Consider the following 15,000-nt stretch of genomic DNA (forward strand, 5'->3'; position numbering starts at 1 on the left):
TGTATGTGCATGAATGAGTGTATTGGTGGGGGTTGGGGGATACACTATTTGTGTGTGTGTGTGTGTGTGTGTGTGTGTGTATGTGGTGCCTGTGTATGTGTGCGCGCTTGTATATGCGTGCGTGTGTGTTTACATGCGCACGGGCGTGCTAATTATGTGTGTCTGTCTGTTCGTGAATGTGTGTGTTTGTGTGACTGCGTGTGTCTCTCTGTGTGTGACTCTCTCTCTCTCTCTCTCTCTCTCTGTAACTTAGACCTGCCACTTCTAATTATTATTCCAAACAGCCACTTCAAAATTCACGCAGATTGTGTGGGTACACACAAAAATTAGTGCCCAAGCCACAAAAGTGAGCAGAGTTTCGACCACCACGAAGTGAGCATGCCACCCCACCCCACCACCCCTTTCACAATGACGAGAGAGATTTTATGTTTGCTGTTGAGGCAAAGACAAAACATAAAAAAAAACATAACCAAAAAAAAAAAAAAAAAAATGTCTCTGATGCGGATTTTAAAATGAAGCTTCCTCCTCCCCCCCCCCAACCCCCTCTCCCTCCCGGATCAATTTTAATGTCAGAATTTACTGCAAATTGTGTGTATATTATGTATGATCGATCACGACCCATGCCCCCTCCGCCCCCCCACCAGCCCCACTTTTGTTCATTTATTAATTTAATCATTTTTAAACCTCCACTCATTTTCATGCGTGCACTCGTGCTTGCAGGTCGACACAATGATTTTTACTCACACACACACACACACACACACGCACACACCACTCATTCATTCTTTTTCTCCGTTTCTTCCAGGATTTGATGACAACATTCCTGTCAGTGTGCCTGTCTTATTTTAATTTTTATTTTATTTATTTATTTATTTATTTTTGTCGTATAGGCTTTAACATCCCTGACACATACCTCCCTGAAATAATTCTGATTTATTTGTGGTCGTTGCTGTCTGTTTCTGACACATGCCTCCCTTAAATAATTCTGATTTATTTGTGGTGGTTGCTGTCTCTTTCTGTATAGGATTCAAGTCCCTTTGCTGTGCCACATTCCTAAGACATGCCTCCCTTAAATGATTCTTCTAATTCTTTTCTTTATTTTTTTTTTAATGGTGGTTGCTGTCTGTGTGCACGACTTTAGTACCTTTGCTATGCAGCATTCCTAACACATGTCTCCATTAAATGATTCTTCTACTTTTTTTTTCTCATGGTGGTCACTGTCTGTTTCCATGCAGGATTTAAGTGCCTTTGCTATGCCCCTCCTGGAGTCGGACCTGCAGGACGGTATCGGCGCCATGGACCTCGACTCCGCGGACGGACGCCCCAGGTCCAGCTCGGGGGCCTCCTCCAACTTCAAGCTGTTCGGCGGGAAGGGCCGGCAGCGCAACAAGTCGGGCGACGAGTCCGGCAGCAAGAACGGGGCCTCCCCGACCACCGCCACCTCCAAGATGAAGAGCTTCTTCGACACCTTCCGGCCCCGCTCCAAGTCGGACGTGTCCGGGCTGAAGAAGCCCGGCAAGAAGAACCGCGAGGCCATGGCCTCCATGGGCATGGACCGCTCCATGGACGAGTCCTCGCTGTCCCAGCAGGCCCCCGGGCCCCCCGTCGCGCAGTACGTGCCCGGGTTCAAGTCCCCGACCTCGGACCCCATCAGCCCCATGGGGCAGATCCTGGAGGACCAGCTGCTCGGGGTGCCCGGGGGGAACGGGGCGGGGGGAGGAGGGGGGGACCGTGTCCGGCACAAGTCGGGTGGTGTGCCCGGGTACGACAAAAACTTCATGAGCAAGTTCCGCGCGCGATCCAACTCGGATTCCCGGACGAAAGGGGTGCCGCCCATGAGGAGGCCGCTGATTTCACAGGTAGGTGGGGTCGTCCTTTGTGGCGGTGGTGGTGGTGGTGGTGGTGGCGGCGGTATTGTGTAGTGTGAGGTGTGGGAATAATGTGTGCGAGACGTTGATTTGTGTGTAGGTAGCGTGTGTGTGTGCTCTTTCTGGAGAGGGTCATGACTGACGCACTTTAACGCCATGAAGGAACAGTCAGCATCGGTGGCAAGACAATCGCCAACCTGCGTATTACCGATGGCATTGACGGACTGGCAGGAAGCGAAGATGAAGAAGATGAGGTCTGTGTCTGTGAGCCTTCCTTTGTAGGTGCTGAACTGGCGTTTGGTTTGTACAGATGTGAGGCACAGCGGCGCTCTCCGCTGGCGTTGCCCACAGACTCGTGTTTTTCTGCGCGTTGTTTTCGGGGGAAGAGAGAGAGAGGAAAAAAAAAAAGTCCCTCTGTTTACACGTCGATCCTGTAAGAGAGTATGTATAGTCCAAAATCAACAGGTTGCCAACGTCATCGGGTGCACTCGAGGTAGGGAGGGGGAGGGGGGGGGGGGGGGTGAAGGGTGGAGGGAGGTGAAGTTGATGGGCGTTTCCAAAACGTGCACCAAAAAGAACACCACCACCATTGACTCCATACAGGAAGAGAAAGAAATGACCCAATTAGTTAGTGCTGGTAGGACCTTCATTAATTAACATAATGTCTTATATTCTTATATCAGTAATAGGACGTTAAAACTGAACTCTTCGAGTTGTTGCATGCAGTTTTTTTTTTGTTTTTTTTTCTCTTCTTCTTCTACCAGCGGCATGCTTGTCGGTACAGTGGTGTCGTTTTCTGTATGGAATCAGGACCAAAGCTTTTCCTCTTTTTTTTTCTTTTTTTTTTGGTTTGTTTTTTTTCCCCTGCGGCTGAGGTCCGACCATGCAGGAGACGACTGCATACAGCAAACAGACTCCGGGATAGGACGCGGGTTTGTGTAATCCAACCTGCCGGAGGGTCGCTTCGCGCCGCTCGCAGGATGGTGGATGGTTTATGTCAGCGTTATAAAGCCATTGGCTGTGCCACTGGTTGGGTCGTGTTCTGCTCTACACCTTCAAGTCTGCAAACAATAATAATGCAGGCTTGTCTTTTTTTCTCAGCAGCTATTTATTGCTTGTATACATGTATATATATATATATATATATATATATGTGTGTGTGTATAAATACGCCACAAGGAGCTGACAGATACACTGTGCATAGGCCAACCCCCCCCCCCCCCCCCTTCTCTCCCCAATCCCTAACACACACACACACACACTTTTTTTTTTCATTGTCCTTTTTTTCTTTTGCTAACTGCGCAGGAATTGTGTTCAGTGCGCTGTGGGCTGCATTGGCTGCAGGCAGCAGATGGCACAAGTCTGGCAGTAAACGTGTCACTGAGATCAGAGGCGAGATGTTTGTGCGTGCCGGCACGGTGTGTTTGTGTGTGTGTGTGTGTGTGTGTGTGTGTGAAATGTATTGTGTACAGAACACAATGCTGGAGCCTCAGTTAATTGTGCCACTGCTTGGCTCAGCAGCAGTCGGTTAATAGATTGAGACTGTCGGGTTTTATTTTATTATTACTTTTTTAATTTTTTTTATCAAGCATTAAGGAACATAAACTGTTGTTTGAGCAGTAATTGGTTTCTTTCACTATCGACTGTTTTGTGCGTGTTTTAGTCTTCTTCTTTTTGTGCTATTATTATTATTTTATTTTATTTTATTTATTTATTTTTTTTTTTTTGTCTCTGCATGTGGCTATCAAAGTTAGGGAATGGTGCGCCGGTGTGTGTGTCTGTATGTATGAATGTGTGTGTGTGCGTGTGTGACAGTCAGTCATATATGGAAAACTTGGTCTAATGTGGTTGTTTGTTTGTTTGTTTGTTTGTTGTTTTTTAAGTAAAGAGCCTCACATTGTGTTCGCGTCAAACACATGGCCAGTGCCCTAAATTTAAGCCCTGTCCAGAACACGACCCATTCCGTGTGAAGTCGATGGCGATGACGTTATAGGTCCGGAAAAAAAAGAAAAAAGAAAAAAAAGGTTCATGTCATAATCGCAAGGCGTAGGCCTTTATTTCATTAACTTTATGGCCCATCCATGTAGGCATGCAAAAGTGTGAAACTCCTTTTCTTTTCTTTCCTTTTTTTTCTTTCTTTTTTTCTTCTCAGAACTGTGATACCTCCCTCCCTCCTCGCGCATCACCCCTGCAGTTTCCTCAGGTCTTGTTGTAACCTCTCAGAGAGAGAGAGAGAGGAGAGAGAGTGGTGGGAGAGGGAGGGGCATTGATTTTACACACACACACACACACACACACACACACACACACACACACACAGAGTGTAGGTAGCACATAGAGCTCATCCGGTACTCGGAGGGTGGGGGAAATCTACCGTGCGAAAAAAAAAACACAAACACACACACAAAAAAAACACAAAGCAAAAACAACCACTACCAGAGTCAGACGTTAACCTTTTCCATTATCAATGCTGAATTGCACGACAGGGAATTGCATGTGCGTAGGCCACACAGATAAGGGGTGGGAGAGAACGCGATGTGTTGGTTACTCGTAAGGGCCCCCCAAAAAACAAAAAAACAACAATTAAAACAACAACAAACTGCATGCAGCTATGCGGGACTCTGGACATGTTGGTTCCATAACTTTCTATCTGGCTGGTCAGGTGGGGAGGTGGTCAGGCCGATCCAATCACTGTTGTTGGTGGTGGTGGTAGTGGTGTGGTGATGGTGGTCTCTTTTCACCTCTCTTTCCTTCCTCTCGTATTTTTTCGTTTAACTGTTTCACCGCCATTGGCAACCTTAGTCGACTAGACAGTGCACCGCCATTAGCGATTTACACAACATCAAGGGCACAGTTCTAAAAAAACAGATGGATAGCTCATTGGTCAGGAAAGCTGAAGCCAACTGGACGCCATATTGTTTCTCATATCCGGCCATCAGTCCGTTGAGAAGAAGTCCGCTAGTTTCTGAACTATAACCACGTATCTTCGATGAAATCGTGTTATGCTTGCCGCAACGACATGCTAAATGTTGTGTCTTGATTGACATCTGCCAATGGTTTATTTACCAAAGTTATTAAGGAAAACATTGCAGTGGCACGTAACGCAAGCTTGCTGTGAAGGCACACACAGGAATGTCAATGCTGCGAGCAAGTGAAAGCTCGCTGTGAAGCCAGCTGAGCGTTCGGCTACATACATGAAGTTACCGCTTCGCGCTATACTGACACGAGTAGGAAAATGGCTGATTGAACACTTCCGCTGGCTTCAGTTAGCAAGGGTGCTCAAAGAAGTCATGCGCTATCCACCTATTTTTAGTCAGTGCATCAAGGGGTCAGGTTAAAAAGCCATTCATCACATTGTAATAAAGCTTGACAGCTGCAGCCAGTTTCCTGCCAATCGAACAATGTCAAAATTTTGCTCCTTGACCCAGTTTGAAGCGAACATGTCCATTGTGTTGTTTTGACGTGAACCGAAACCTGTTACTGAGAGCATTATATCTCAAATATTTGCACTGGGGAGTATTTTTCAGCAGAAACCTGGTGGCGTAAGAGTTAAATATGATCGACATCACACCATAAAATATCAATTTACTTTCTTAATCACTTCGAAAACATGTGTCGTCACAATTTATCTCAGTAACTCTACGAGTCAGTATAATAACTAAGCGGGGAGTTTGCAGACAATGCACAGAATTGTTGCGGGGGGAAGTGCTATTTATAGATCTGCCGCAATGCAACATGCCGGCAGTCTTCCAGTTCACAGTGACGTCACAGTGGTTGCAGAAACGTGTGCAGTTCGCCTCATCCGTCTCGCCCAGATAATTCACAGGAATGGGTTGTTTCGCTTGGAGATGTGTGTAGGAGGGAGGGTACAAGAAAGAAGGGGAACAAAAGAGAACAAAGTAAAACGACACGCATAACCTCACAGCGCTGGCATTCTAATTAAAACAGTATATCTGAAGCCACGAAATGAACAAATTGTGTGCAAGAGTGAGTCGCGCGCATGATTAAAGCTTGTATGCGTGATCATGTATTAATTTCGCCTGTGGATTTGATGTATTATTTACTGAGTGTTTTTTTTGGACAGAAATGAACGCAGGGTGAATATTGTTTGTTGTCTTTTCGTGTGTTTAATGACAAGCATAACGTTATGAATATGACTGACGTTGGTGTTGCTGTTATTAATACCGGCGTATGGTCATATGATGATTGTTGCTATTATTATTTTGTTGTCGATGTTGTTTGTAGTGTGTCCAAACAGCACCAGATTACTGCTGATAATGGCTTTAGTTTCTTCTGATGATGATGGTTAATAATTCATGTTTACTTCTTGAAAATGGAAACGATCGGAACGGGGCAGTATGATATCAGTCATACCAAGTGTGAGTTGATATCAGACCAGTAAATTAAATATCGGTTAATCGAACCATCAATTACATGTGTTCAACGAACTTTGAAACATTACAGGGCCTGTTGATCCTCAACTATGCGTACATTGCTTTTTAATTCTTTTATGTGATTATAAACAACAAAAGATGGTGCATGTATTTTTGTTCAACTGATTCTTGAAGGCTAATGTGAGGTCAGTGACATTTCGATGTTATTTCACTGAGGTTCTGTTATGGATAGGCAAAATAAGTTAATATTTTCTGTTGTTCTTAGTTTCTATATTCGTAAAGTGCTTCTACTTTTATATTTTTTAGGATAATTATGTAAAGAGACATATATGAATATAATGGTCTTTTTACGAGTACTTGCAATATATTTTCCTTTGTGGTTTGCAGAAGAGCTTAAGCCCCCCTGGTAGCCCCAGAATATACGACAAAAGTGGACAACAAGCTTGTAAGTACAAATTTATGTTAATTCGTTGGTGTAGGTTGCTTTTTAGGTTGGAATTGTTATTTAGTTGCTTGAATTTGTATTTATTTTGGCTGGGGTGTGTGTGTGTGTGTGTGTGTGGTTATTGTTTGTTGTTTGGATTGTTTATTCGTTTTGCTGACGTAATTTGTTGTGTGTGTTTGTGTTGTTGGTTTCTTTTTCTTTTTGTTTTTTTATACTGTGTGCGCATGTGTGAGCATGCATGCGTGCGCGCGCGTGTGTTGGATCGGCTGATCAATGTCGTTGCTAGCACAACGGTTTGCTTTTATGGGGTCGATTTTCACTAGATCTAGCAAATCACGATCTGTCGATCCTGTATAGTCAGTATTGCGTCAGCTGCCTGCACAAACACACACACACACACAAACGTACCAGCAATACGCAGGCCATCAACCTACCACTAAGAAAAACAAAACAAAAAACCAATGAAGTCAGTATTGTGATCAGCCTGCCCATCCCTCCCTCACCCTCCAAGCTGCAACCACAGCTGAGTTTCCGGCCTGCTAGTGTGTGTGTGTGTGTGTGTGTGTGAATGTGTGCTGCATGGATTGTGGGAAGGCAATCAATGCCCGACCTTCCCCCTCCCGTCGAAAGCATCCGCCAGGGTCACCAGTTGTTCTTTTCCCCCATCCGGCTAAGTGCACCGTTTGCTTTTGGTCGGTCGATGCCCTGTGTCGCCAATTCTAAGCATGAGCAGACCCCCGACGCTGAAGAAACAGATTTATGCAGGTAATTCTCACCTTCTATTGTTGCTGTTTCTGTTATTTCTTTCTTTGCTTTCCCTCCCCCCCCAAGCGTGGTTTGCGACTCTCACAAGCGTTGTTGAATGGTTTTGGAAGGGAGATCAGTCGAGATGGCCCGGAATGTAGTTCGCGTGCGGCGGGGGAGGGAAATAACTCGCCGATCAATCGATTGATAGTACTTTCCCCATCTGCTAGTCTTTGGTGGTGTTTCGGATTACACACGTCTCGTAATCATTGTCAGATTCAGATTAGTACCACAGGGGAACACGTTTTGTTATTATTTTACATTTTCGTTTCAAATGTTTTGTCCAAATCTAAAGCACTACTTTACTATGTATGAATACAGTTTTGTTTTGGCAGCACGTGTGTGTTCAACAGCATCGGTAATCATTGGCGGAAGGACGAATCAATTGACTCAGTCTGAGCCGCGGAGATAAAAACCCTGGCCAGGGTCGTCCACGCGGAAGATAATGATTTCTTTTCCAAGGAAAACAACGCGTTTGAACCAGAGTGGAGCATACGACCCCGACCGCCCCACAACAAAGTGGAGCGATTGTTGCATCATTCGTATCATGGTGGTGTTAACTGATGTTTTGGTCGGAAAAACACTTGGAAGGGAGGGGGAGGTGTGCATGGAGTATCATGCTGACAGCCCCCTGCCCCCCCCCAGCCCCCTCCTACCCGCAACCCTAACGTCCCCCTACCTTCTCCCCTTTTCCTGATTTGTTGTTAGTTGCCTGACAAAGTGTCACATATATTTTGACCTGTGCAACTTGTACTGAGTGAGACTGCATAGGCTTGTGCTGGTTACAGCTCTTCTGTCTTTACGCTTTTGTCACCATTCTTTGTTGACTGACAGCTTGTGTGTATGTGTATGTACTGAGTTTGGACATGTGCATGTGCGCATGCTCAGGCACATGCACACACACACACACACACACACACACACACACACACACACTGTGACACAGTATCATACACGCACAAATGTTCGCGCATAACACATGAGTACATGTAGACACACTCACAGACACACTGCAAATTATTTTACACAGTTTTAAACAGAATGATGTATCCATACAAGTCATAATGATACATTTATGTGTGTACTTGTCCTTTGTGTGCTTGCTGGTGACTAGTGCTTTTCAAAGCTTGTGACTAATGTTGAAAAGCAAGTTACTCATATTGTGTGTATGCATACATGTATATATATATATATGGGTTTGTAATGTATGTTTTATTAAAGTATATTGAAAGGCGTCTGATTAGTGATACTGTTTTCTGTTCAAGCAGAGAATGTGTGTGTGTGTGTAAATGTACATGGGTGTGTGAATGTGTGCTTGTGCACATGTATACATGTGTGAGGTGTGCATGTTTGTGTGCATGTAAATGTGTGTGTGCGTCTGTGTGTGTATTTATAACCATATGTCTATATGTGCATGCAAGGGTGAATGTTTGCATGTGTACATGGATACATGAGTGTGTGTTCACATGTGTGGGTGTGTTTGTGTGTATATGTGTGAGTGTTTTTGTGTTCTGGTATGTATACAGTGTATTTGTATGCATGTGTATATGTGAATGTATTAGTACATCTGCTTGTATAGAAGATCTGTAATGTCTGTGTGCTTATATGTTGGTGAGAGATTTTGGTAATGAGAAATGCAGTTTGTGCATGTGGGTTCAGTGTTTTTGCCTGGCATTGTATTTCGAGCTGAGTCAAGTGTTCTCTTTGTCGATACAGTACGCTGCAGAGAAGTAAGGGATCTGTTTGTCGATGCAGTTGGTTGTCTACACATAATGATACAGCAAGGTTGAAGAAAACAGGTGTGTCCTATTGATTTGCGACGTACTGTATTTTACTGTGTACGTGGATTGCAACTCCCAAGTTTACTTGTATGTGCAAGTGGGCTTTTGGTTTAAGTTTAACATGTATGACCATTTTTATCCAGCCACGTAGACAGTCATACTTTGTTTATTTGAAGGGGGGGATGAGGGGGGGGGGGGGGGGGTGCATGCTGGTTATGTTCTTGATACAATAACCCGCCGAATGCTTCGATTTTTAATCTTCAGCAGTGACACACTGTAGAGTGTGGTTTTAAATGCATGCTGCCTCAAGGCAGAAGAGTTTGGCATAGAGTTTCAGAAGGCTGAACCACTGATCAAAGAAACAGATAGCGATAGAAGTCACCATTGTATTTCGAGCTGAGTCAAGTGTTCTCTTTGTCGATACAGTACGCTGCAGAGAAGTAAGGGATCTGTTTGTCAATGCAGTTGGTTGTCTACACATAATGATACAGCAAGGTTGAAGAAAACAGGTGTGTCCTATTGATTTGCGACGTACTGTATTTTACTGTGTACGTGGATTGCAACTCCCAAGTTTACTTGTATGTGCAAGTGGGCTTTTGGTTTTAGTTTAACATGTATGACCATTTTTATCCAGCCACGTAGACAGTCATACTTTGTTTATTTGAAGGGGGGGATGGGGGTGGGGGGGGGTGCATGCTGGTTATGTTCTTGATTCAATAACCCGCCGAATGCTTCGATTTTTAATCTTCAGCAGTGACACACTGTAGAGTGTGGTTTTAAATGCATGCTGCCTCAAGGCAGAAGAGTTTGGCATAGAGTTTCAGAAGGCTGAACCACTGATCAAAGAAACAGATAGCGATAGAAGTCACCATTGTATTTCGAGCTGAGTCAAGTGTTCTCTTTGTCGATACAGTACGCTGCAGAGAAGTAAGGGATCTGTTTGTCAATGCAGTTGGTTGTCTACACATAATGATACAGCAAGGTTGAAGAAAACAGGTGTGTCCTATTGATTTGCGACGTACTGTATTTTACTGTGTACGTGGATTGCAACTCCCAAGTTTACTTGTATGTGCAAGTGGGCTTTTGGTTTAAGTTTAACATGTATGACCATTTTTATCCAGCCACGTAGACAGTCATACTTTGTTTATTTGAAGGGGGGGATGGGGGGGGGGGGGGTGCATCCTGGTTATGTTCTTGATTCCATAACCCGCCGAATGCTTCGATTTTTAATCTTCAGCAGTGACACACTGTAGAGTGTGGTTTTAAATGCATGCTGCCTCAAGGCAGAAGAGTTTGGCATAGAGTTTCAGAAGGCTGAACCACTGATGAAAGAAACAGATAGCGATAGAAGTCACCATTGTATTTCGAGCTGAGTCAAGTGTTCTCTTTGTCGATACAGTACGCTGCAGAGAAGTAAGGGATCTGTTTGTCAATGCAGTTGGTTGTCTACACATAATGATACAGCAAGGTTGAAGAAAACAGGTGTGTCCTATTGATTTGCGACGTACTGTATTTTACTGTGTACGTGGATTGCAACTCCCAAGTTTACTTGTATGTGCAAGTGGGCTTTTGGTTTAAGTTTAACATGTATGACCATTTTTATCCAGCCACATAGACAGTCATACTTTGTTTATTTGAAGGGGGGGATGGGGGGGGGGGTGCATGCTGATTATGTTCTTGATTCAATAACCCGCCGAATGCTTCGATTTTTAATCTTCAGCAGTGACACACTGTAGAGTGTGGTTTTAAATGCATGCTGCCTCAAGGCAGAAGAGTTTGGCATAGAGTTTCAGAAGGCTGAACCACTGATCAAAGAAACAGATAGCGATAGAAGTCTTTGCAAGTGTGTTTCACTGTTTTGTTTAAGGAAGACAGAAGGAATACTTGAAACAATAGCACAAAAAAAAAGAAAAAAAAAAGAAGAGGAAGTGGGTAATCTTCTCTTTTATAAGCTTTCATAAATATACATGCATTACAGTCTCCTTCCTGAAAGTGTTTGTGTGTTCATGGTTCACAAGACCTGTTTATTTAAGCACCCCCTGTGGGGGAGTAAAATATTTCATATAACGTGATTATGAGTCATGAAGCACAATTGACACTGTTCACAACTGATTACAGTGCCCACACCATCTGTGCATGTGGAGGAAAAACATCTGTGTTCTCATCAGAGGAAGAACATTGAAGTTAGCTGTCACATATTTTGTTTTTTTCTTTATTAAAACATGCTGGAGGAGAAAAGAACTCCATAACATTGATATTATTATGCTCATGGGTTTTTTTTTTGTGTGTGTTTTTTTTGTTTTTGTCCTTATTATTCATTTGTACAATGGGCACAGTGTGGTAGGCTAGATTATAAGCTGCCATAATAGCTGTACAATCAGGGGGAGAAAGAAGCATCATCAGAAGGATGAAGAAAAATCTGCCAGCAGGCGGTTTAGCTAGTGCTGTTCTCAGAACATCCAGGTGCATGATTATTATCATCCTCCACTGCTGGCTTGCTCTGCTGCCCCAAATTAGCCATGGTCTGACCACCCTAATTGGCAGTCATGAGGAGACTTGCAGTTTCCAGGAAATAACACTGAATGATGACCATAGAGGAGCCACTGACTGAGTGACTGATTGCTTATTCATAATCGTAATACAAGCAGTTCTGTTTTGTGTATTATGCTTCTGCCTGGTTACTATGATCAGATGGTGCTTTGTGGTTCTGTATAATATAGATAGATAGATAGATAGATGGATATGTTAATTTAGTTTAATGTTATGTAGATAATGATAGTAATAATAATGATAATAATCATATATATGTGTGTGTGTGTGTGTGTGTGTGTTGTTGTTGTTGTTGTTGTTCTTTTCTGCCTAGTATTTGGTCATATTTCAGGGCCTGATGTGGTACAGTGCATAATTGAACCAGTTTGTATGTTTTCCTCCTTGAAAATGAAACTGACAGTACATCATGGTTAAAATGTCACTCACTGGAAATGGAGGGTACCACATTCCAATTCCATACAGTAGAGTTTTTTGTTGTTGTTGTTTTTTGTTGTTTTTTTCTTTCTTTCTTTCTTTATTTTTAATTTATTTGTTTTGAATTGTGGTTGGTAAACTGATGGATTTAAGAAAAAAAAATTTTGGTTGAAAGGAGCCCCCACCCCACCCCCACACATGCACACACATACCCCACTGAAATAGAAGAAATCTTTCATGAACAGAACAAATTCCCCCCCTTGCTGATGCAGAGAATCCAGTACACAAACATCACATGGCAGCAGCTGTTTGACACAGAATTATGGACAAAATTATTGTCCTGAATACATACATACGCCCATTACCAGTCATTAATTTATCTTCGTGCTGTGAGCTTAGAAAAGCAGGGAAGTGCGTACTGCAAGCTTGCACACCTGTTGCGCACATTCGTAATTTTGTATTGTAAGTTCTCAGCTGGTTTTGTATGGTATGTTTTCAGATACTTTTGTATGGTAAGTTTTTTGCATCATTAGTTGTGGAAATTTTAGCACATTTCTGACCAAGGAAAATCAGCTGAATTGCTTCCCCTGGATCAGGTAAGTTTGCCTGAAGCACTTAACGCAACAGGTTGTGTCGCAAAAAATTTTGCTTTACCATAATTTGAAACAAATAATGTTCAAACACTGCATTCACAAGAAGTTCAAAGAATAGTTTTCCCATGACACTCTTGTTTGACAGAGTCTTCTCTTTTTCTGTTGTCAATCAAAACAGAAGGTTCTAGTCTTTAACGGCGGTTTGCCATTTACAGTCTGTAGGCGGAAATGTAGGCAGAAATGTTTTAACATGTGTGCCTCAAACTTGCACACCTATTGCACACATTCATAGTTTGATTCGTTAGGTGTTTTTGGGGAGAAGGTTTAACAGACACAATAATTATATAACACTAACATGCACGCCACTTGTACACATTCAAAATTTATTACCATTGTAGTGTAAATTAGAATACAAGTTTTATAAATATGTCGACCACAAAAATGTACACCTGTTGCTCATGTTCATAGTTTTGTAAGTTTAGCATTGTTAGTTCGTAAAGAAACACATGTGGCACAAAATTATTTTGATAGTATCATGATATTATATTTACAAGTTTTACAAGTATGTTAAGCACAAACATGTGCAGTTGTTGCATACATTCATGGTATTGTAAGTTTGGCATTATAGATGTGTACATTTAAAAAGACACATACCGCACATTTGTTACACACATACATTATACCGGTAGTCATTTAATATGTATACTTCCTTTTCTAAGGAAAGTGCACAGGCTTTATCTGTCAGATAACACCAGTCTCCGTCTGTGACTGTCTCACTGTGTCTGACTGCGGTACTTACACATCCATGATTCTTTTTTTTTCTTTTTTTTTTTTTTTTTTTTTTTGCTGCCCCATCATCTGCACTGTCTCAGTGGTGTTACTCCCACACCACTCACTTAGATTCCCCCATACACGGCCACACCCGGGTTCGTCCGTTGCAGTTCCAGTGTCGGCAGTCCACAGGGAGCCATCGATGTTAGGTCGCCAGGAGGCCACACACCAGAGGAGACCCTGCACTGCTGCTGAGTCACTTTGGTGGTGTTCAGTGGTGCCTGTTCTGATTTAACGTACTTAGGACACCACCTACTAAGCCCCCTACTAACGACAATAATGGCTTAGTCGCGGAGCCAGACTGAGTGAGCGTCCTTCCCAGAGTGGAGACCACCACCACATCCCTCAAACAACAGCCCCCCCATGAATCTGCCGACACTGACAACATTGACAGGACTCACCCCAAGCACGGAATTGGAGGGGTATCGAAACTGAGGTCACCATGAGAGCAGGGCATGAAAGGCCACAGACTTTGAGGCCGTTTTTTGTTGTTGTTTTTTTTACATCCATGATTCTTGTACACACAGCTCAAGTTCACTTGTCTGCAAAGCCTTATGAAGATTCTGGAACTTACACTTTAATGAATTAAGAAGATAGAGCCAAGGGCAGGGTAAGGTTTTGGGTAGTTGAGTTTCAGCTTCTCAAGGAGGCTTCACTATATTTGGATAAATCAGTCAGGCCATAGGAGTCGAAAACTGCGGGTTCATCGTGGACTGGAGATCATTTGATGGAACTGACCACTGACCGCTTGTTGGCTTGTTTGTTTGCATCTCGGGTGTCTTTTGTTTGGGAATTATTGTGGGAGAAGGTGGCAGTGTTTGGAATGCTTCTTGAATGCTTTGGAGCTCATCAGGGAAAATTTTCACACACATATAAGCATGCTTGCACACATGTACATGCACACACACACACATGTACACACACACACACACACACACACACACACACACACACACACAGAGAGAGAGACAAATGCTTCTATTCATAATGAAGTTTCAAGGCTATTTTTCAGAAGGAAGGCATAGCAGTGTGATTAGTGTACATCCATTATCACTATTCAGTGAAGGAAGTAAAAATAAGCTGTCATAATTTTGAGGAGAAAAACTAAGCTGTACTGTGAGGAGAAAACCTAAGCTGCTGTAATATGGGGAGAAGAACTACAACCTTTTTCAAAGAAACATACAGCGGATAAACAGCCATGTAATTTGCCACAGATTGGGAAAAAATGCAATGTGTCTCAAAAATATCAAAAATGATTCAGTTTGTCATTGAAATAAGCAAGTTTGTTATAAATCATCAGAGTTCAGTAATTTTAGATTC

At 42.9% G+C, this 15,000-nt stretch overlaps 1 protein-coding gene across 10 annotated transcripts in view; it reads left to right on the top strand.

Moving 5' to 3' along the window:
- LOC143301061 (5'-AMP-activated protein kinase subunit gamma-like) overlaps nt 1-15,000 on the top strand; it is a 575,294-nt gene that overhangs the window by 465,499 nt on the left and 94,795 nt on the right. For all 10 annotated transcript variants that reach the window (XM_076615127.1, XM_076615139.1, XM_076615099.1 and 7 more), the window contains 2 exons: nt 1,236-1,859; nt 6,650-6,707. In XM_076615127.1, coding sequence (XP_076471242.1) covers nt 1,236-1,859; nt 6,650-6,707 — 682 coding nt within the window. The remainder of the gene's footprint in view (nt 1-1,235; nt 1,860-6,649; nt 6,708-15,000) is intronic.

The sequence above is a fragment of the Babylonia areolata genome, chromosome 2 (assembly GCF_041734735.1).
Source record: "Babylonia areolata isolate BAREFJ2019XMU chromosome 2, ASM4173473v1, whole genome shotgun sequence".
In the NCBI taxonomy this organism is placed as follows: domain Eukaryota; kingdom Metazoa; phylum Mollusca; class Gastropoda; order Neogastropoda; family Buccinidae; genus Babylonia; species Babylonia areolata.